The following is a 24,460-nucleotide window of genomic DNA, read 5'->3' on the forward strand; positions in this document are numbered from 1 at the left end:
CTCAAGATCACTTGGAAGCTTCCAGAATAGAAAAGGATGGGCCCTGGTAGGCATAGTACATTATGTTCATGTCCTCCCACTCCTCTGCAAACTGCATTGATTGCCAGTTGGCTTTTGTGTGCAATTCAAGATGCTGGTTAACAACCAAAAGTTGTTTATGTCATAGGGCTTAGTCATCTGAGAGAAAGCCTATCTCCAATAGTTTCTACATGTCCTACACAATTTGTGCTCCGAGTCCTATTAATTTGTCAGGAGCCAGGAAGTAGGCCTTTTCTGTTGAAGCGGCTGCCCTCTGGAACAGCATCTCCAAAGACTCTCTAAACCAGGGGTCTCGAACCTTGGCAACTTTAAGACTTGTGGATTCAACTCCCAGAATTCTGGGAGTTGAAGTCCACAAGTCTTACAGTCACCAAGGTTCGAGACCCCTGCTCTAAGGTTCCCACCATAACCAAGTCCTTGAGAACACAGATGATCCTTCAGGCTATGTCTTAGAATGGGTCCTTATCTGTTGGAGGACTTGTTCTTTTTCAACTGTTTCTGATTTTTTTTTTGCTATTTTTATTGTGTGTTAGCACAGCATGATGAAATTGGATTGATTTCTAAATTCAACAAGGCAATAAAAAAAGGGCAGGATTTGGGCAACATAGTAAATCTCAAAGTAGAATTAACACAAACAACTTCCCACCATATCCTTCTGTTGCATGATCTGAGTAGGTCATTCAATATGAAGAGCTGCCATGTTTTTGTGAGTGCCCAGGCAAGCCATGAACTCTCAGCTACCCACATCTGCAAAATGGATGTGATACTAATTTACCCAAGAATATAAGAAGAACCCTGTTGAGTTCAAGCCTTCCACAATAGCTACTGAGCTTCAGAGACAAGCTACCTTCAGTTCCGGAGTCCGTTAGCCACCAATATTAGTTAGCATCTGATATCCCATTTTCTCTTTAAATTAAAAGCCACCATGCCTAAATATGATCCAATGTGCACTACCATGGCAGAGTCCTTTTGGATTTAAAAATCTTTTTACTAGATTTATTATTTCTATCTATACATGGAGATGGGGGACTCATTTGCAACATCACCTTTCAGGCCACATAACAGATAAAAGAGTTGGAAGGGATCTTATAGGTCATCTAGTCCAACCCTACTGCAACTCAACATATAATTAAGACTTTTGCAAGAAACAGAATAGAATAGAATTTTTTATTGGCCAAATGTGATTGGACACACAAGGAATTTGTCTTGGTGCATCTGCTCTCAGTGTACATAAAAGAAAAGATACGTTCATCAAGGTACAACATTTACAACACAATTGATGGTCAATATATCAATATAAATCATAAGGATTGCCAGCAACAAGTTATAGTCATACAGTCATAAGTGGAAAGAGATTGGTGATGGGAACTATGAAACGATTAATAGTAGTGCAGATTCAGTAAATAGTCTGACAGTGTTGAGGGAATTATTTGTTTAGCAGAGTGATGGCCTTCGGGGAAAAACTGTTCTTGTGTCTAGTTGTTCTGGTGTGCAGTGCTCTATAGCGTCGTTTTGAGGGTAGGAGTTGAAACAGTTTATGTCCAGGATGCGAGTGATCTGCAAATATTTTCACGGCCCTCTTCTTGATTCGTGCAGTATACAGGTCCTCAATGGAAGGCAGGTTGGTAGCAATTTTTTTTTCTGCAGGAAAGCACCAAGTGATAACTTTGCAGCTGGCTGTTGCAGCAAACCTGAACAGGTCAAGAAGAGCACCATGCTCACCCTTCACATAGAGTGAGGAGGATGCGTGTATAAAATTATGCGAATTTCAAGGTTTTTCTGCAGTCTTTTTTCCGTGGTAAAAATTGTGCGCCTTAAGAACTGGAACTGGATAGATGGATAAATTAACGAAAGAATTAAAAGAAAAGGAAGAGGCAGAATACTATCAAGTATGGACTAAGTGGTACGATTGGTTAGAGAATAGGAAAAGTAAATATGAATAAATGATGGAGAAGAGAAGGTGACAAATGTATAAAATATTGTAAATGAATGAAACTAGATATAAAGGGGCGATAAAAGATAAGAAACGGGAAAAAAGGGAATACATAAATCAGAAAGTATGTGGAACGAAACTGACATGTAAAAGGAAAACACATATTATGTGTTTGTGTTATATGTGTTTGTGTTGTAGTAGTAAAATTAATAAAAATTTTGGACACAAACGTGTCAAGTATTTCAAACTCCAGGTTTGAAGGTTACAGCGTTGCGTTCCAACGTGTCGACTTCCAGCTGGGTTTCCACAAACTGCCCGGAAAACAAGATCCAAAGTGTTACCCAAAGTATTACCGTTTTTATAAGATTGGAGGGGATGGCGGGGGCGGGGGGGGGCTACCAGCCCAGCTCTCCGATATCCTGCAGCGCTAACCTTCCCCAGGCGGGGGAGCGCACCACGCATAAGCCGGAACGTTTCGACGCAACCACCGCGGAAAAGGGAAGGTGCCTCTCTCCGTCCCCAAACTGGGAAATGGAACAATCCATTTGCAGGGCCCCGCCCACTCCCCACCGAACCCGGAAGTGGCGGCCGCAGGCGGGAGCGGCGTGCGGGAGCGGGTTTTTGGTGCTAAATGGGGGCGTTAAGTGGGGCTGGCGCGATGGGAGCGGCTGTGGCGGCCTTTTACGTGACAGCTGCCCCCCACTCGGCGCTCGGGGGAGATTCTGGTAAAGTATCAAGATCCGGCCTCATGTCCTGCCTGGTGGTTTTTTTTTTTTCTCGCGGATATCCCCCGCCCCTAAATAGTACTGCATGCTTTTTGCATATTCTAATTTATGGTAATAATTCAACCCATTGGTCGGAAACCCAAATCGGCTTTTGTTGTGCATCTGTCCTAGCAAGGAGGTGCCTTGGGATTTTATTTATTATTATTTTTTTAAAAAAACCCACAGCACTCGACATGTTAAAAAAATAAGCATGGATGACTTATGGCAGAATTTTAATCATTTGGGGTACAGTGTGGATCCCATGTTGTGGATTGGGGACAACCTGAAAATTCAGTTCTCCCTTCTGTCGGATAATCTGCACGTCAAGCTTTTTTTACGAGGGTCAAATGAAAATGTGGACCTGCATGCATTTGATAACTGTCCAAATTTAATTGCTTTGGGCAGATAACTTGGAATTATATGAGTAAAATGGAAGGGGGTGGAAAGTATATTTAAAAAAATTAAATTTCAGCATGCCAGATTTGTGATGAACTGTTCCTCTAGTCGTAGGTGGCATCCATCATTAGATATAGGTATAAAAATTTAATAAATAAATAAAAATAAATAAAATAAATTTATATTTGTGCCACCTAATGTTTCTGAGACACTATAATAGAATACCAGAAAAGACTCTGCTCTGTTTATTTATTGGATGCAAACTTCATGGATGTGATACAAAATTCTTTTATTTTTCCTCTTAATCATCTGTGCACAGGGTGCTGTTTTTTCTCTGATGGAGACACAGATGTTTAAACTCGTAGAGTAAAAATATAATTCGGCTATTTACCCCCTACACACAAAATGTAGCGCACATACCATCATCTGGAATGCACCCAAAACAATTTTTCTTATTGGGGAGTATGCAAAAATGTTGATTGATATTTGCAGTTCAACCATTCTGTGACATCTATGGACTATCTTTAATGAATAATAATAATACTCGCATGGCAAGATTATAGTGGAAAAACCTTCCAGTGTGAGCCAATCTAATCCAAATAAGATGAAGCAGTGGTGGTATTATTAAATAGTTGTGTGTGATTATTAGAATGATGCTTGACTGGCATACTTCTGAAAATGCTCTGGGTGAGAGAGTGCAATTTGCTTATAATATGATAGTGATTTCCCCACAATAGTTGAGGAGAGATTAAGGTGTTTCTCTAGGATTGGAGACATGGGTTCAAGTCTGTTCTTAGTTGTGGAAGTTGTCTGCTTGACTTTAGGCTGTTTGCTTTGTCTTATCCTAGCTGACCCTAACCCCAGCCATAGAACTTTTTTTTTTGGGGGGGGGGAGAGAGGAGGAAGGAATGTTACATATGGCATGTTGAGAGCCATATTGAGAAAAGTTAGGATATAATTCAAGGAAGAGAGGGAGGGAGGAAGGAAGGAAGGCTCTTATAGAGTTTGATTTCTGTCTACGCCATTCACCATTGTCCTTTGCTTGCTGTCTTTAAAAAGAGCTGGAATCCAGTTTAAGCCACCATGAAGGATGAGAACATCCATAGAGCTTTGTTATAGCAGGCTAGACTTCCAATCAAGGAAGCTAACTCGGACAAAATGATTAAAAAGCAGCAGAATAACATCAAGCAAAATTAAAAATCAATTCATCCATTGTTCAGAAATATAAAAATAGATTTAAAAGTATTCTTTTAAATACTTTAAAAGAAAAGCAGTGCAAAAATTGGAAACTCCAGCAAAGTTCTAAGTAGCAGCAGTGATTTAAAAGGGTTTTTTAAAAAAGAAAAAAGAATAGCATATTCCGGATTAATGACATTTTTCAGAATCATGGGAGTAGATATTAAGTGGTGCAGCAGTTGGAATTAATTCTTTCTTTTACATAACATCCTCCAGATATGCTCTGGAATTTTCCCCTAATTTTCTGGTATGCTTTTGGAGGGTGTACAAGCTGCTATAGAGGGGAAAAAAGCTCTTTTCCATTAGCAGCATCTGTTTTGTTCATGGCTACGGACATGCGGACTGTTAAATATAATCTTATGAGTAAATCTGTATCGAACATGAAAAGGAATATGACTCAGGAAATGCTCTGTGGAGCTTTGACAGTTTTAAGCTAGGGACAGGCAAGCTGCTACGCTCCAGATATTTTGGACACAAATCCCATAATCTCTAACCAGCATGACCAATGGTCGGGGGGAATGGATATGTGTCCTCCAGATCTTTTTGTTTATATGCCCTATATACCCCCATGTATTTGAAGGTATCTTCTCTTTGAAAAGCCGTCCGATCAAGACCCATAAAAAAGAGCTGGAATCTTGGTCTCTTAATTTGCAAACAGGATGTGCAGCAAAACATGCAGGTTACTTATAAGTAGGTTATCTTTCTTGTTACAGCATTGATAATAATAATGATGATAATAATAATAGCAATAACGATCATGTACCTTTATCAAGACAGAATACAAAATAAGCAACCCCTCCCCAAATAATGACAAATTGCTCCAATAAAATTTACTTAGAACTCGGTAAGCAAATATTACTGTTCTAGCAGTATATTTAAAACAGTTGTCTGGGATAAGACTTAAGTGTTCTACATCCATAATTATTTAAAATGGGTGTTAATTTGGATCTGGCAGTGAAATAAGAGTAGGTTAGAACAACCAGGACCTATATGAACCTGCTAATCAAATAAGAAAGGTCTTTAACCCTCTATTAAAGGCCATCAGATTTCCGCAAAGAGAAAGGGGGTCGATCCCAGTTTTATGGGGCCAGATCCCTCAAGAAATTTAAGATGTGCACTTGTACATAAGAATCAATGTGCAAATTTTATGCAAATTGAAATCCTCTTTTCTGCCCCTCTTCCCTTTTACTTAACAGTGTAGAAATAGCCCTGTCTTTTGATTCTTCCCCTGAGCCAATGAAGTAGATTATGATGTTTTGGCTGTGTGTGAGGAGTTAATGATTGATTGTACCAATCCTGCATAGCAGTAAATACCAAAATAATCCTAATAGAGAAAACTCCTGAAGAACCATGTGAACAGGTTCCTTCAACAACAATACAGATCTGTCTAGAAAAGGGGAAGAACGGCTCGGAGAGAGTGTAGTTGCTGTACCTTTTCCCCCATAACTGAAATATTAACAGCATGGAAAAAAATTTGATGTGTCATGGGACATTAGACACTAGATGAATTATCAGGCAGGCTGTGCAAGGACATTGGTATTTAAGCCTATCAACCTGATTCTAAGAAATAATATAAAGAGGTCAGGACAATGGTGGAAAAAACTGACTGACTCCAGCAAGTGACTGGAGAGATCTAATAAAACTGTTTCATTAAGCTAGCATAGGAATACAGTGATCAGTCAAGGCAGGAATCCTAACTGATGCTCAGAGAGCATTGGCCCTACGTAGGTTCCATTAGATCATATTATAAAGATATTATAAAGTAATTGAATACTTGTTTTGCAATTATCAAGGTAAGGAAGTGTTATCTTTGAAAGGTGAGACTCCTTGTTTAGAGAAGAGGAATCACAACATATAGGCAAAGTTAAATTGGCCTTTTATGCTGTGAGTCTCCATGTTTTATAAACATGGCAAACTCTGAACCAGATTATCACCTTTATCCTTGAGTAAATCAGCAGAAGTGGAAGACATTTGACACACATCTCAAAGCCTCCTTTAGATCCAGAGATCCATAATACGTAGCAAAGAATTGGGGTTTTGCTAGTATCATAAAGCTGGCAGTTTAACCTTGCTTATATATGAAGTGAAAGGCTGCATAACACAGCAAACAATTTTATGTAAGAGGGCCCAACTGCTACAGCCTTCTAAATTCTTATAAAATTATTATAGGGGGCTGGACTAGAAGACCTCCAAAGACCTCCCTTCCGACACTATTCTTCTATGTTCTACGTGCTATTATTTCTAATGCTACCACAGGACCTGCCTGCATTAGCACTTTCTTCCTGCTCATATTTTATCTGTGACTGAATATTTTATCTGTTATGAATATCTGACGTTCTTCGATAGATAATTCTTATCAGAAGGTCTTGGATTTTATGTTAGCTTGCCTGAATAGTTTATAAATAGTTAATGTAGCTGCCCTAAACGGTTGCCTGTAGGTTGAAACCTGATCACTAATCTCTCAAATATTTTTCTACACAGGAAAACCTCTGGGCTGTGTGTAGGCTACACATGATTTTACACAATTAAAATGGAATATGTATATAGGTTGCACCTAGTAGTTTTTCCTCTTTTCTTTGGAAAAATATTTAGCTCCCCAGAAATCTTTGAAGGGTGAGGGGCAGAGTGGGACAGAAAAAAAATCTTCATTAATTTGCATTCTGGGTATTTTGTAGCAGGTCCCACTCTCAGTGATGATATTAGCATGATATTGATATGATACAATTTCATATTCCCTTTAAAAATGTCTGTGTTCTTGAACCAATGTGATACTGAATTTAGTCTGGCTTCATTGTCTTTGTATCTGTGACACATTCCAGTTCGGAATAGTTTGATCTATTTTATTTTATTATTTATGAATTAAATTTATATAGACACCCATCTCGCAGAAAGTGACTCTGGGTGGCGTACAACAATCACAGATGATTTGTGTATGGACTTTGCATTTACTTATGATGTTTTTTCTTCCAGTATTTTAAATATATATGTTTTATAGCTAGTGCTTTACTTCACATTGCAGTTTACTTATTTCCCCTGTATTTTCATTATGCTTCTTATAGGTTGCTGCAAGTTCTTTTAAAGAAGAGATGGAAGTAAAGAAATAGATCAAACAAAAATAAGATATCATGCCATGGCATGAACTTGTTAAGTAGCATTAGGCAGAATACCCCCTCCTGCTTTCCGCTTCTGAGCTGTAGCTGTCCCAACAGGATTCATTTAGTAGGGTTGATGCAACATGATCTGCTCTGCAGAGGGGTGGGGTGGGGGTCTTCACCTGAAGCTTGGTCTCTAAGCTGCCTTCTAGAGGGACCTGGAAACCACTTGGATTGAAAGGTGGTTGTTGCATCTTCCCTTCTTTGCAATTTTGCTCGATTCAACACCTCATTGAAGTGAAGGCCCATTTTGAATCTCCCAGAAGTAATGGACTTCTGAGAAAGAAATGGTGAACTGAAGATGGCTTCACAAAAAGTGGGTCTGACGACCTCAATGAAATGAAAAATGGCTCTTTAATAATTCTTCTCTGGACAAGAGAAGAATTGTGAGATAGTCCACAAATGCTCCATACAGTTGCTTCTTGTCAGGAGATCTCAAGGCAGCAGTCTCCAACAGGTTCAGAGCTCTGGAAGATGAAGGAATAACCATCTTAATCAAACTTGATCAAACGGTAGTTATTACCTTTGAAAGGACACTAAATTCTCAACTTTCTTTTCTAATTAGTTTTGGAAATGGATTGACAAGTTTTATAGCATCAGTTGAGTTTCCTTCAATATTAATTACAAGTTTAAGAAATTAAGAAGTTTTTTTTTTGAAATGAGATTTTGGAATTCATTATAAAGAATCATTCCCATAGGAAAATGTTTTTCTTTAAAAAAACACAAATAGATAATGACTTTAAAAATGGGACACTAACTAGAAGGAACTAAAGATTACAATTAAAGGAGAAGAACATTCAAACTTAATTTATAATTACAAAATGAAACAAAATATTTTAACATTGGACATATTGAAGGATATTTTTGAACAATGGTTCCAGAAATTAGTGTATGCCTTTGTAGCTAGACTGTGCCTAAAACATTATGGAAGAGGAACAAGTTCTATCTGACACAAATGAGACTTAGTTGGAAAGTGTTTTAAAAATAACAGTCTGCAAGAATCACGTGGAAAAAGATGTTATTTGGACATGCAAAAGACACTGGCTGATGTCTTAGTAATAAAAAAGAATATACAAACAACAAACCAAGAGTGTGAGTTGGATAATTTTTCTACATTGGATTCACACACAAAAACTTGTTAAAGTTTCAAAGAATTTTGTGAGAAGCAACAAAGAAGAAATGAAAAGAAATATATAATATTACTTGATGACACTAAAGATTAAGACTGTTAGAAGTAAAAGGAAGGAATATAAAGCTGGCAAAAATACATATTTTGTTATCTCGGGTAACCCTTATTGGTTTTTTGCTGACATCAGGACTGAAATGATGAGGTTTTATGGATTTGTTTATGGATAAAGGATGGGGTATAGGAAAAATAGATCATATGTTTTATTTTGATGGTAATAAATTACTAATATTATTTGCACGAGGTTGAGAAGGTATTTCTTTATAGATCTCTTTTTCTTTACTTTCTTTTTCTTTTTTCTTTTTTCTTTTTTCTTTCTTTTTCTCTTTTTCCTTTCCCCCTCACCTTTTTCTTTTTCTTTTTTTAGAATTGGTTTTCATTATTGTAATGACAATTCTTGATAAAAATACCTCCCAGCAGTATGACTAATATGTCTTTATATAAGTAGGTTGTGATTAGTGCCTGTTCAAATGTAGGTAGTACTTGCTTAGCGACCTCAATTGGGACCATTAATTCTATTGCTAAGCAAGCATTGTAGTCACTAAGGGAAATGTCACATTTCTGACATACTTACAACATCACTTTGGATTCAGTTGTTCAACAAGTCATTGTTAATCAAAACATCAGGTGACCAAAACTCATAGTTGTAATCCTGGCTTCTTCATTCACTCTGGTTGTTTGAAGCTGGGAGTCTATAAATGGCAACCACAGGACCTTGGGATGCTGCAAAGATCATAAATGCCTGCTGATTGCAAAACTGTGACTCCTACCCTTTGGATTATTCTTCACCCTCATAGCTTTCTGAAAAAGCCTGAAATGTTGGCTTTGTCAACTGGGTTATGGCCCTAATGCAGATATCCCATTTTGGAGGTGGCTAGTAGACTAGTACATGATCTCACTTTCACTCAATCTATATATTGACTTTTTATCCATTTTAATATTGATTTTTAATGTTTTAAGTTTTAATGTCTAATATTTTATCCTATAATTGTTTTATTCTGCTATTTATGGTTATTGTAAACTACCCTGAGTTGCTTGGCAGAGAGATGGGCAGCATAAACTTTTCATTATTATTATTATTATTTATTATATTTGTAAGTCGCCAGCTGACATTGTTTAGCTGACAGTATCCGGAGGAGGCCCTCTCTGTGAGAGCGCACTGGTCGGTGAGAGGCTAATGGTGGCAGTAGGCAGTCCCGTAAATATACATAAATATACAAGTCTTGATCACACGACCATGGGGATGTTGCAACCGTCATAGGTGTGAGAACTGGGCATGTGTTACTTTTTCAGCACTGTCATAAATTCAGATAGTCACTAAACAAGGAAATTGTTAAACAAGGTCTACTTGTAATGTAATATTCAATTTAGTGTGATTATAAACTGATACCAAATTACATTTAATCCAAGCCAAAATTCACTTAATTCAATGCTAGTGCATGCACAAAACAGTACAAGTTTAAAAATTGTTATTAAAGATAAAGGTAAAGGTTCCTCCGCACATGTGTGCTAGTCGTTTCTGGCTCTAGGGGCAGTGGTCATCTCCGTTTCTAAGCTGAAGAGCCAGTGCTGTCCAAAGACATCTCTGTGGTCATGTGGCCAGTATGACTAAACACCGAAGGCACACGGAACGCTGTTATCTTCCCACCAAAGTGATCCCTATTTTTCAACTTGCATTTTTTATGTGCTTTCGAACTTAGGTTGACCGAAGCTGGGACAAGTAACGAGAGCTCACTCCATTATGTGGCACTAGGGATTCGAACCGCTGAACTGCCAACCTTCTGATCGACAAGCTCAACGTCTTAGCCACTGAGCCACCGGGTTAAAATTATTATTACATTTGACCCAAAAATTGATGTAATTGAACTATATGATTGTGGTCATAGCAGTGCTCAAATAGGACAAGATGTTGGATTGATGGAATCTGTAGTAGATTTTTTTTTTTTTGCTTTCTATAACTACTCTATGCTCCTGTTACTTGTCCCAGCTTCTGCCAACCTAGCTGTTTCGAAAGCACGTAAAAATGCAAGTAGAAAAAATAGGGACCACCTTTGGTGGGAAGGTAACAGCGTTCCGTGCACCTTTGGTGTTGAGTCATGCAGGCCATATGACCACGGAGACGTCTTCGGACAGCGCTGGCTCTTCGGCTTTGAAACGGAGATGAGCACTGCCCCCTAGAGTCGGCAACGACTAGCATGTATGTGCGAGGGAAACCTTTACCTTTACCTTTATAACTACTCTGTGACTTTCTTAATCATACATTTAAATTTATGTATGTTCTTTGTATAAGAATAGAATAGAATAGAATAGAATAGAATAGAGTAGAATAGAGTAGAATAGAGTAGAATAGAGTAGAATAGAATAGAATTATTGGGCAAGTGTGATTAGACACACAAGGAATTTGTCTCCAGTGCATAAACTCTCAGTGTACATGCAAAACAAAAAAGGAATGATAATAACAACAAAGGATAATCATCATAATATACCAATAGAGAAGGTAATAAAACAGATGAGAAGAATAAAACTGGAAAAAGAACTGTTTATTGTAACATTTCATTAGTATACATATAAAGGTTTAGGTTAAAAAAAAATCCAGTGCCCATTTCCATTGAGCTGAAACCAGTTATATTTTCCATAAAAATATCACTTCAAATAGTGCAAATTCAAATAATGTGACCGGTTTGTAGAATTCATGAACTGTATTAATTGAGAACTACCTGTGCAATCATAAACATTGCAAAAATTATCCCTGAATTTTTGGATTCATTCCTTAAGGATAACAATGTTTCATGTGGAAACATCAAATTTTGGAAAAAAATCTGATATTTTGGTTAGGCTTTTCTTTTTTTTAAAAAAAAATCACATCAAACCCCCCCCCAAGTTCTTTGTAAAAACATAACCAAATTTACCTTGGGCCGTCTGACATACATAATGTTTTGAAGATGAAGCATGCTGAGGAGGATATTAATGAAGCTGAATCTTAGCACCGTTGCATTATGTTTGTTTTTTTCAAAATAAAATGATCAGTGGAAAATTCAGTAGAGGCGGCTGATGGGTAAAAAAAACCCTGAAGGCTGGGGAAATTCTAACGCAGTATAAAATTTGCAAGGCGCTTGGGAATAAACTATATCCTTATTAGGATAATTGTCCTGCTCCAAAATAGAAGTCCGCACTGATTGAAAAAGAACAGTATCAAGAATCCATAATACAAAGTCGGAGGCTGAGCTGTGAAATCAAATTCTCTCGGTTATTTTGTCTTTTTCATGTGGCCTCTGCCCTTATGTTAAATTACTCCAAACTTTAAAGAATGATGTTGATGTTTTTGTTGTTGTTATTCATCATTCCTAACTACAACTCACCTTTGCTTTTTTGCTGGTAGGAGAGTCAAGAAAATATGACAAAAGAATACTTTGTGCATTGACATCAGAGGGGAAAGAAAATACTCTTGGAAAATTTCATGCTGCTAAATCTCCACAGATTTACACTTTTATGCAGTCAAATTAATGCAAAACCCCCAACGTAAGGGTTTGCATTTTGAAAATTTGGGAGGAGTGTCATTCCATAATAGTAATTATTGGTTTTATATTATTTTTTCACAGGGGAACTGATCACAGCTGCCTATGAGCTTGGAGTGAGTATTAGTTGTATTGTTTAATCAATGCTCTCATTAACAGTTTTAGGAATTAAGGAAGTTTAATTAAGCATGGAGTTAAAGTAGATTAATATATTTTCAAACCACAGTTTTTCTAACTTATAAGTACGGCACACGACAATTTACTCCAAGTTTTAAATCCAATTAAACTAAATTATAAAGTAAAGGCTTTACTGTATATACAGTAGCTGGCTTATTATCAATCCAAATTTTGTATAAGCTGGAGAGAATAAAAATAAATCGGGTTAACAATTTTAATAAGTTTTATTATTCAATAAACTTTATTAAGGCGCATGATCCCCTTTAGGCAAAACCTTAAGGACTGTCATCACGGTGGTAATCCGATAGCAGTGTGGTCTTTCAACTTGCTAACCAATAAAATAGTTCAGCATCTGTTTTTTCCCTCTTTTCTCTCTTTTATAATTGTATAATAAAAAGAAACCCAGCCTTTTGAATGGCCGGAATACATGCTGAATCCAGACTTCAAGCCATTTAAGGGATAATAGTAATACGTGTCACCACTTTTTAAAGTGATCTGCTCTCATCTATTTTTTGTGCATCCACATATGTTAAGGCAAACATTTTGCTGTATTTAAAATTAGCATTTAACAGAAGTATGTGTGTGTGTGTGTAAGAAAGAGAGGGAGAAGGAGAGAGAGTACTACGCTTTTTAAGGCATAGTACTCTAACTATCTGTTTATGATTAAGCTAATAAGAAAGCCGTTTCTCCATTAGATTGCCATTGTGACATCTCAAAACAGAAGCCTTTTGTTTGTTCACAGGTTGCTCATCCTCCGGGCTACCCCCTCTTCACTCTTTTGGCTAAACTGGCCATTGAGCTTTTTCCCTTTGGTTCTGCTGCGTATCGTGTCAATCTCCTCTGCGCCTTATTGGGGGCAGCTGCAGCATCGCTTCTGTTTTATACAGTTGTCAGGTACAGTAGATCCTATGGATGCTTTTCAACTTTATTTATATACGCACACACACACGACTGGATTGCAGACTGCATCTTATGTAATATATTCTGTGAATCATCCTTATGTTAAATAAAACCTATTGAGATGAAATATCGTCATGGGAAAGGATATTTTTCTGTGATACAATATTGCAGTTAGATGTAAAATAATAATTTGATGGCTTTCATATCTAGTGGGCCATTAAACTAGCAGTTCCTACGGCGTTGGCTCCAGGCTGTTAATTGATTCAACTGCCTACTGTTTACATAATTTCAGTTGGCCATTTGACATTGAACTTACCGGGAAAAAAGAAAAAGAAAAAAAAATATGAAACACCCAGAGCACAAAACTGCCAAACTAATTTATTTCAGGAGAGTGATAACATTGTTCTCTCTTATTATCATACATCAGTGACCAGGTTTATCTAACCAGAAGTAACTAAGTTTGTCATTAAAGAAAGATGCAGATGGCTTTAAAATATTAAACAATACAAGTGTCAACTGTACTGACAAACTTTTTAATTGTTAGCATTACAAAATGGAGGCAGATGCCTCTTGATGGTCTTTATTCTGTCTGTTTTACCTGTGTTGAGTACAATAAGTTAGAAGTGGTACTGACTGAACTGCATGGAATTAAATTAAAGTATGAGAATTGTGGTGTGGAAAAAACCCCACAGATTAGGACTGTGTAGCTGTGTGAGCAGGATTGTTGGACATTGTCAACAAAATCTGCCCTTTTCTTCATTGGATGTTGTGTTCTAAGCATACAAAAACAAGAACATAACAATCGACTGGTACTTTGCTACTTTTGCCCATCCTTCTGTCTTCTGATCTTCATACGAGGAGGTTTCTCTACATACTACCCTGTTTCCCCCAAAATAAGACATCCCCTGATAGTAAGCCCAATCGGGCTTTTGAGCACATGGCAATAAGGCCAAGTGCTTATTTCAGGGTTCAAAAAAATATAAGACAGGGTCTTATTTTCGGGAAAACACAGTATTATAATTCCTTCTCCAGAGTTTGAAGGACTCTCTTATGCTCTTTTCATTTGTATTTTGCATAAGCGAGAGATGATTCTCTATGCTTTAATTCAACAGAGCAGATGCAGGAGTTACTTTTCCCGTTATAGTCGGGGATGACCAGTGGCATATATACCAGACAAAACTAAAGTTGTTCAAGTGGAGCTCAGATGTCTGGTGACTTAGTGGTTATAGTGACATGTCTTTCAGGGAGACTTGACTCCCGGGGATAATGTGGATAAGTCCATGCACTTTTCTAGGCATCGTTTTTGAAAGTGATTTGCCACTGTTGTCTTCTTGGGTCTGAAGGAGTATGAGTGCCCCTTCATCATCTAGTTGGCTTTGTGGCTAAGGTGGGACTACAACTCAAATTTCCTTGCTCCTAGTCCAGTGCCTTACCCACTGGTGCAAACTGGCTCTTTGACTACATGGAAACATCTATATCTGTGTTGGGGAGGGGAGTTGGTAACAGTAGAAAACTGGATTTCTTAGTGATCTATATAAATACTAACTGAGTCCAACCCTATTTAGCTTTAGATTTAGATCAAATTTGTTTGGGTCCACCTAGATGGAATGGGCCACATTTCACAGTGAAATATCTTTTTTTCTTTAGTAAATTTAGCAGCTGCTTGACTCCTGAATAACACTGAGTGGCTTACGTTATCAGTCTGATAGTAATAGTATTGTACTACTGAAATGTTCACAGGCTTTGATTGCATTGCCTGACTGTGAATTGTATAGCAGCCCTGCAAACTACAGTTGTGCTAGTATGCCCCTTATTTCAAATGGGGAAACTGAGGCTGGGAGAGACAGCCTTGCCTAAATTACCCTACCGAATTCTTTGGGAGATGATATTCGAATGGACGACTCTATGACTTGCCCTGTAATTATTTGTGTGCCTTCTGGAACCATATGGATCATGGATTGGTTAGGAAAGACAGATAAAACTGAACCTGTGTATAAAGGTTGGGGATTCACATGCAAACCCCAAGTAAGAGAAGCAGCTCTTTTGTGATTAACTGTGAAAAGTATGTTTTATTTGATATAGTAAACATTTTAAAACATTTAGATAGGGGTACACTAATGACGAGGGCAGTGCCCTTCAGTGTTTAGGATACCCCAAAATTCTACTCCAATCACTTTCTGATATTTAATGGAGAACTAGATTGTTTTGCAGACATTAAAGATTATTACCACATAAAAATTATTCTGAAAACATTCAAAATACAGCAAGCTGGATCATTTCCCCAGTCTCCCCCTACTCTGTAATGTTGGAAAATATTTACTTTTATATAAATACATTGGTCTTAATTAAGGGATTGCAGAAACCTCTTGGGCAGACTTTCTAATCTTATTTAGAAAATACAGTTAATCGTTGCAATAATCCCATTTTATGGGTTGGGAACTGAGGCTGACAGATACTGCATTGCCCAAGGCCAGTCTGGAAAAAAAAAAAGTTCTTGGCCAATTAACGTCCAAGCATTGAGTTGCCACTATCCACACGCCAAAACACTGGGTCACCCTGGCCATTATGATAGGTTTCTGTACTTTTGTGAAAAGATGAAAATGATGCTCCAACAATGCCTGGGAATATTTTGAGACGAGTCAGATTTCTCAATTATTAGGAGGAAAAATATATATAATAATAAAAATCCCATGGTGCATAAGAGATAGGCTGGAATTTCTCAGGAAGGTGAATGCCGCCTCTAAGTAGAGGGATGGGAAGAGTTAGGAGTCTTTGAATGTTCCTTATTACACATCCTTTTTGATTGAATAAGGATTAGCATCTCGTCTAATGTTAATTTGAAATCCAAACCTGTCCTGTACTTTGCCAAGCACTCTTGCGATCTTTGTTCAAATTAATGTAGGGCGAGCGGGGAAGAAGGCTGGGTGCAGGGTTTTCTGATTTTCTTTCCTTGGCTGGGTTAAATGCTTTCCATACTGCCTGCCTGCAGGGAGAACTCTCTTCAGTCCCTTATTTGCTTAAGTACACTTCCTTAAGATTTTATGAATAGGACTTCCCCTATCAGATAATTCATCCTTAACTAATTTTCAGTGTACTGTAGTGCAAAGAAAGAGGGTTAAAAATAATAAAAGGCCCCAAAGCTTTTGAAGGAAAATATTTAAAGCAGAAACTCTCAAGGCAACGATGCTTTTTGTCAGTTAGTAACAGCATTGAGCATATATGTTAGAGAAGAATAAATAACGGCTCACATTCCATTAGTGGGCGTGATGATGGAGAAATCGCATTGAACTCATTTAAATTAATCTTTAATGCATTCCAACTAATATTGCTCCTTGAAGCGATCCACCTTCGTCCTTCACCTTTTTTAAGTTCACAGGCTGAAACCTTGCAAAGGAATGGCATTGGAAGGGGGTAATTTTTGTTGCATTTCAGTTGGTTCATGGGAGGTGAAGAAACAGGCAAATTAATTGGGAGGGGAGTTTAAAAATAATGCCATTAATATTTAGTTATACCTGAATCATGAATGCAAAGCTGTACAAAATTGGAGGCATACTTTAAAGTTGTAGAAGAAAATGCTAGTTCCATCCATCCCTTCCTTCCTTCCTTCCTTCCTTCCTTCCTTCCTTCCTTCCTTCCTTCCTTCCTTCCTTCCTTCCTTCCTTCCTTCCTTCTTTCCACCAATTACAAAGACAGGCTAATACATATGCATCTACTGATTTTCTGGGAGAGTTTAGAGTTCCTGATTTGGGGGTGGCGACATTTGCTGGCCTGGTTTTGTGTTAGGCTGCATCTGTGTGCAGTGTGTGTGTGTGTGTGTGTGTGTGATGGGGGGGCAGAAGGGAGGGGGGACAGAGAGAGACTTTAAAACCTTCAGAACTAAATATTTGTGCATGCATTTTTGATTTTGAGGGCTGGAAATATTCCCTTCCAGCAATGTTTGCTTGCTGTACTTTGAGTTTCAATGGTTTATAGATCATGCCAACTCTATGTGCTGCTGCAAAGGAATTTGCATTAACACTATAGATGCTTAAATATTGCTAATATATTTTCAGATTTGGTTGTCAAATCTGCCTTGAGATGGCAGCTGCTGTTTGCATGCACATTGCGATAATCTCTTCTTAAATAAATAAAAATTCAAAGGACCTTCAGGTTCCTTTGGAATGGCTCAACCAGTTTGTTTTCAATGTCTGAAGAGTTGCTTCCTTTCCTCTCTACTTTAATGGTTTAGACAGATCATTTTAACTGGAAAAATTCACTGGGGTCTAAATATCCTGGGGCAAATTTATAGCCCTCAGACATTCCTAACCTTTACATGAGGTAAATCCCCCAAAAAGACTTGAAAGGGTTCCCCCCCCCTTGGGGAGGTAGGTGGGATGAGGAAGAAAGCCCCTGTCCATTCTGTATCCCGACAGATGCTGTGAATACGGATGGTCTCTCATTTTTTTTTTTAAAGATGCCAAATCATAAAGGATGCATCCTTCAGGAACAATGCAGTTCAAATGGGAAATCTGTTGTCTCATCAAACAATACAACCCCCTTCAGAAAGGAACAAGCCATCTCTATGGCAATTTGTGGAGAGAGTGGCCTATTGATTCAGTGGAAGAAGACATTATACAGTGTCACTTGGGGTTGTTACAATTTCATTTGTCGGGTGACCTGAACTTAACCTTCTAAAAACCTTTTCTTCTTTGTACATAACACCGTCCTCGTGGGTTTTCTGCACCAACGTTGGAGTACAGTGAGGAATTACAGCTGGGCTTGTTGTGGGTTTTGTTTCTTAAACAAACCGCCCCTCCCAAACGTATACGTTTTCTTCATTTATACTCTCTATGTAAATCAGTTCTTGTAATAGATTTTGTTCCTTTTATTGGCATCTGCTTTGAGACATCTCTTAAGTTTCATGTTGTTTGCAGATCACGATAGTTTCATTTTAATGTTTAATTGGGCGACACTCTTGTAGTTTAATTCATTCCCGCTTAGGAGGACATTGTTCTACATGTGGATTAGTGTTAAGTGAATTCTGACACTTTGTTCTTCTAATCAGAATTTCAATCCTGCCAGGTAGCAAAGCTTTCTTTCTCCTCCCCTCCTTTTTGATGTTTTTGTTTTTTAAAGCCTCTCAATTTCCTTCTATATTTGTCTGAAATCGATGATTTTCAAAAGATGCTTTTAATTCCACCCCCCCCCTTAAGGTTTAAGATTTTAATTTCAGCTGTGGGAGAATGTTCTATATGGCTCAGTTTTAAAACGGATACTGTCCTTTTTGCTTCTCTAAAATTTGGTTGCTTGTAAAATCACAGTTTATACGGCATTGATTTACGTGGATGCACTGATTGTTTTTTTCTTTGTGACAAAGCAGGAAATAAAATTTAAACATTGTTTTTGTGTGTTGTGGCTTTAGAGGTTTTGACAAAGCGATGGAGTGTTATTGAAATCTGAAAGTCTTATTTTGCTGACAAAAAATGTCATGTTTTTATGTAAGAGACGTTTTGATTGCTTTCTCTTAGCTAGGGAGGATGCGGCTGGTAATTTGCGTTATCACTTTTAACAGATGAGAAATAGACATTATATCCCAAATAGCAAAAAAAAAAAAAAGTCTTGCCAGCATTTTTCAGAATTAAGTTGTCATTGTTTAATAAATCTCTTGTTAAGGATTTGCAGTTATAGCGGTATATTTAGCATTTTCCAAGGATGCTGAGAAATAGCATTTTCATTCATTCCATGTACATTTGGAATTGCGTAACAGATATTAGACCATCAGAACATTTTCATGTTTGCTTAACAGCATGAAAGGAAGGATATAAGCATAAATTGAAAGTATGCGTAACTTTTTGCTGTAATTCAAGCCCTGTTATGAAATTGTCTTTATTTTGAAAAAGATGCAGTTGTGTGCTAATATAGAGAGATGAAAAAACAAATTTAAAAAGGCTTGTCTGGCTTTTGTTTTAATTTTTACTTTCTATTTCTTGCAAAAGAAGTGGAAGTCTGAAGACTAAAAATGAAGTTTGCTTCGTATAATAGCAAGGATTTACAGGGACAGTTAAGCAGAATTGATTTTTTTGCCTGTTCACACAGTAGCTGAAGTCTGAAGCAATAGGAACCATAAACATTCTGTTGGTTGCATGTATGTGAACAATGGGGAAAGTCTAATCTTTAAAGTTAAGGCAGAACAAAATACAATATAAATCAGTGTAGTTTTTAAGCCACAATTGCCTTTGAATTAAGTTTACTTACTAAACTTCTCATTGGGTGCATTCACATATCACTCTAAGCCAAAATAGGTTTTATACATTTGTAATTCACTGAGTTGTATAAACCCAACCATTGGCAAGTAATCAATAAAATATTGTTAAGAAATCATATCTGAGCATGATATTTGAACCCTATTGTTACAATGCTGTTTGAATCCTATTGGTACATCTTTGGTTAATTCTTTGGCATGAAGATTTCAAGACTGATAGGATGAAGTTACAGTTTATTCTCTTCTGTAACAGAGTTGGAAGGGACCTTGGAGATCATCTGGTCCAACTCCTTACTCTTACAGGAGACCTATACTATTTCTGTTAAATGGCTGATCTTAAAAGCCTCCAGTGATAGGACACCCACAACCTCCGAAGGCGATTTGTTCCACTGGTTAATTGTTCTCATTGTTAGGAATTTTCTCCTTAGTTCTTGGTTGTTTTTTAACGTTCGGAAATTTCAGGTGAGGCTTTACTGTACATTTGTCTTTTTTCTGGTGCTTCTTCCACCATTAAGACTTCTGTCCACCGGACTGTGGTCTTCCTTTCTTCCCTGTTTGGCGGAGAGTTTGTTAGTCAGTGGGCTGGATGAGGCCTCTATGACGTGATTCTCCCAATTTCCTTCTTTTCTTACCTGCTTACTGTGAGGGAAAGTGATTGGTCAGGTTTTCAACTGTCCCAAGTGTATGAGTTTATATTTCTATTTACCAATACAATTGCTTTCCTTTAGCAAAAAGGTTAGGAGCCGCAATTTGTTTGATAAGTTAATAAGTGAAGCCACAAGTTTGCTTCTGATCTTACTTCAGCTTTCCTTTGCTTTACAGACCTGTGAAGATTGTAAATGTGGGACCTGGTCACAAGGGTTATTTTTTCATCACTGTTGTAACTGCGAACGGTCATTAAATGAGGTAGTTGCTAAACAAGGATTACCTGTGAGGAGAAGATGAACTCTTTACCCGTAAGCAGATAATTTATTCCTTTCAGAGATTGCATTTGTGGCCATTATCCCACACCATCGGAGGCAGAAAATTAAAAATGATGTACCTGAAAAAATTGTAGCATATTCCAAAGGTATATTTGGAAACATTTCTTCAGAGATTATTCTAGATAAAGGCCTTTTTTTCTGGTGTATTGCAAGCACTGTTAAAAATTCCCGAAGAAGCTCATATTTAAATGAAAGTACATTCTTAAGTTTAACAAAGCAAGGATGTGGAATAAAAGACTACAGAAAGGTCTTGTATTAATTTCTTTTTTAGGTGACTATCTACTCTGACCTTTTGGCTAATTGATCTCTCTCTCTCTCTCTCTCTCTCTCTCTCTCTCACACACACACACACACAAACACACACACACGTGCGCGCACAGACACACAGACGCGCGCGCACACACACAGAAAGAGAGAGAGAGAGAGAGAGATTTTTGCAGCAAATTTGCATTGAATTAGATTTAAGAGTTACATTAAATAAATCTTACCCCCACCCATCCTAATTTGCATTTACTTAAAAAAAGAGGCACAGTTTAGGTTTGAGGATATGAGTCTCATTTTGAAAGTGGGCGAGTGGAGGGGAAGGAGAGGGGGAAAGAAACAGGCCAACTTATTCCCTTTCTCTCCTTAAAATAAAATTAAAAAAGAAAGACTGAAGAGCCCTTTCATGACAGCTAGTCAGAGTTAGAATTAGTTCAAGGAAATGTTAATAAAGCACTGCCTAGTCTAATCCTCTTGATATCACCAGGTATCCTCCTGTTCATGGGTTAATTGCTTTAAAAGCGGAGGCAGTATTCTGAACGGTGGGCCGCTTCACCTTTTCACAGCTGTTCCCATTGAGTGACAACTAAATCCCATGTGTAAGATGAGGAAGAGCTCAGTCTCCAATTGGGAGAAAATTTATGTAAACCACAATCCCTTCAGAATGTGTGGAAGTCATAGACTTTCTTGATTTACTCTGCTTTTCCCAGAAAGCTCCATTGTTCCCTTCCCTAAGTCCCATCAACCCTTTGTAGCAGAATATCACAGCCGCGGCAGATAGCTTGAAATATATAAATGCTATCATAGCTCTGATTAATAGCACCGCTTATGAGTCAGGTCTGATAACGGAGCTGCTCTCCACTCAATTTCAGATACCGCTAATGGAATCTGTCTTCTGCAATTGTAATGTGAGAAGGTCTAATTTGCTATGGAGCTTGGATCTGTCAGCAGTAGGGGATTGTGGGGTCAGGAGGGAGCTGCCAGGTTTTTGCCCTGAAGCTTGTATCTCTAGCTTTCAATGGAGCAGTCCCCTGCCTGCCAGGGAGCTGATAGGCCCTCTGTGGGGTTTATGCCACTTCTCACAATAGGCCGGGGCTTCCGAGCTCCACTTCATAATTGTGAAGCGAGCTCATATTTCCACAGCTACTCTGCTGCATAATTTCTAATAAGTTGCTGGGGTTTTTTTTTTTAACAAATGTCAGATTATGAAAAGTTTCCTCAATTATCGGGGGAAAAAACCCCACCCCCACTTATAAAACATTTAAATTGCTAAATCTGTTTCCTGCCAAGTTCATCCCCTTCTCCTCTCTTCCTCCCTCCCCGCCTTCACCTTTCTGTTCTGTGACTGGCATCCAAGCTCTGCTTAAAGTGTGCCAGAAAAAAAAAGCCCGCGTTTCAAATGTATATGAGAATGTGCGTCTCAGAATGATGGACTGGGGTCATAACGCCTCCTAGGCTGCCTTGAGAGATCACTGCCACCTGTAGAGATATAGGAACCTCATCCGATGACATCGTTTTCATCACTTCTGCCCAGGAAAAAGTGGATTTCACTGCAGTGTCTATTTTGATGGTGCCCTTACTTTACATAATGCTTCTCAGGAATGTCCCATAAAGGAGCATTCAGGTAGAAGTAATTATCTCCAAGTGTACTGTATTTCCCTGAATTTGTAGCACTTGGTTGGATTATACCAAGAGAGCTGTAACAAAACAAAAAATGCAGAAGGCTAAAACCAAACTTTGTAAACCCCATTGGATTTACCAGGACATTTCCCCAGATTTGAAAGAAAGTGGCTAGAATGTTATACAGAGTTTTGGGAAGGCGAGGAGCAGGAACAGCAACAAATGGCTGTATAATGTCAGAAATAGAAATATACAGCTAATCCTTGATTTATGAACACAATTGAGCTCAAAATAGTTGTTGCTAAGCACAACAGTTATGAGCTTTGCCTCCTTTTATGACCTTTCTTGTCACAGTTGTTAAGTGAATCACTGCAGTTGTTAAATTAGTAACATGGTTGTTAAGTGAATCTGGTTTTCCCATTGACTTTGCTTGTCAGAAGGTCGCAAAAGGTGATCACATGACCCCGGGGACACTGCAACCATCATAAATATGAGACAGTTGCCTAGCATTCAAATTTTGATCACATGATCATGGGGATGCTGCAACAGTCATAACTGTAGAAAAATTGTAATAAGTCACCCTTTTCAGTGCTGTTGGAACTTCAAACAGTCATTAAATGAATGGTTGTAAGTTGAGGACTACCTGTATATAATATTTCAGAGATTTGAAGTTAGTCGAGATAGTTTTTTCTTTTCATGAAGTAAAAATAAGCTAAACACTCAACAGACAACAGTTATTGCCAAAATAATTTTAGTGTGCTAAATCTGTCATTTACCTATGATTAGATATCTTTCTCTGACTATTACTCTCCTTTGACTTATGTTGGCAGGGCTGTGCTGATAACTCAGGACTTAACCTAAGGAAGAGGTCTAGTAAATCCAACCAAGGAAGATTTCTGAGAGATGACTTCTATAAATTCTCTCAAGGCTCTTAAATCTAACTGGTCTGCTCCTGAATACTTAACTTTGTCGAGAATTCCTCAGCTATCTCTCTATATGTCTTGGGTTCCGGCCTTCTCCTGTTGTCAGTTTTTCTGCTTAGTGCAAGGGTGTCAAACTCAATTTTATTGAGGGCCGCATCAGGGTTGTGTTTGACCTGGGGGTGGCACCATGGCCAGGGTAGGCATGGCCAACTTGATGTCACTCGTGTCTGCCAGCGAAAACAGGCTCCTGATCTCTGGGACGGCCTCCTGAAACCCTCTGCCAGCAAAAACAGAGCGCTCCTCCTGAGCTTGTTTTTTGCTGGCAGAGACATCACGGGCTGGTCCTTCGCTGTTTCCAGAGTGGCCCTCCAGGCCAGATCTAAGCACCCTGCAAGCCTTGAGTTTGACACCCCTGGCTTAGTGCATTTGAACAGATTACCACATTGTGAGTTAGACTGAAGTAATGTCGGAATTGAGGTTTGTCTTTTTACCTTTACTTAATCTACTATTCTCTCCCAGCAGTAGACTTACTCCTTCCTTTGGCTTTTTTCAACTGATGAAACCAAATAGCCATTCGTATTGTTTCTACCTTCTCTTGCAAACATAAGACCTCTTTTAGTATTTTTAGACTTATTTCTATAACCATGTGCTCTTTGCTAGTATACCTCCTTAGTGATTGTATTGATTTCCCATCTTCTGTTTCTGTCCTTTTTAACTCTTAGCACAAGTGGAAGTTCCCTATGAATTCAGAATGATTTTCTAAGCTTCCTTTCCCCCACTTTTTTCCCACTGGAATGAGGTTCAGTTGTACTTCATTTAAATTGAGAATACCTGTTCAGAAGACCACAATTAGTACTTCTCTGGCTTTCAACTTGCTCTTCTCCATTGGTTGGGATCAGATCTAGGAGAGATATGATCCTCTTAACTCTTTTTCAGCTTTTTGGAAAATAAAACAATGACCGTTTTTGCGGTCTTGGCTATGAGAGTTGTCCATTCCATGCCAGTGTAGTTAAAATTTCCATTATTAATAAGTTCTTCTCTGAAAATTAATGTCCAGAAGAATAGTATCCATATGCTTTACCTGTTTCAGTTGTCTATAATAAAACTTCATCATAACATATTTGCTGTTTCCCT

The 24,460-nt window shown here is 38.0% G+C and overlaps 1 protein-coding gene across 9 annotated transcripts in view; it reads left to right on the forward strand.

The window, feature by feature from the left end:
* The first annotated feature begins 2,537 nt into the window (after nucleotides 1–2,537).
* The window catches only part of TMEM260 (transmembrane protein 260), a 61,860-nt gene continuing 39,937 nt past the window's right edge, over nucleotides 2,538–24,460 (forward strand). For 4 of the 9 annotated variants that reach the window (XR_009152714.1, XM_058162991.1, XM_058162995.1 and 1 more), the window contains exons 1-3: nucleotides 2,541–2,697; nucleotides 12,306–12,337; nucleotides 13,141–13,292. Coding sequence is in view for 5 of the 9 variants with exons in the window: in XM_058162991.1 (XP_058018974.1) it covers nucleotides 2,604–2,697; nucleotides 12,306–12,337; nucleotides 13,141–13,292 (278 nt within the window). In the remaining 4 variants the exon portion in view is untranslated. Of the gene's footprint in view, nucleotides 2,698–12,305; nucleotides 12,338–13,140; nucleotides 13,293–24,460 lie in introns of all 9 variants that reach the window. The other 5 variants (XR_009152713.1, XM_058162993.1, XM_058162992.1 and 2 more) reach the window with 3 other exon arrangements.

The sequence above is a fragment of the Ahaetulla prasina genome, chromosome 1, assembly GCF_028640845.1.
Source record: "Ahaetulla prasina isolate Xishuangbanna chromosome 1, ASM2864084v1, whole genome shotgun sequence".
Taxonomy (NCBI): Eukaryota; Metazoa; Chordata; class Lepidosauria; order Squamata; family Colubridae; genus Ahaetulla; species Ahaetulla prasina.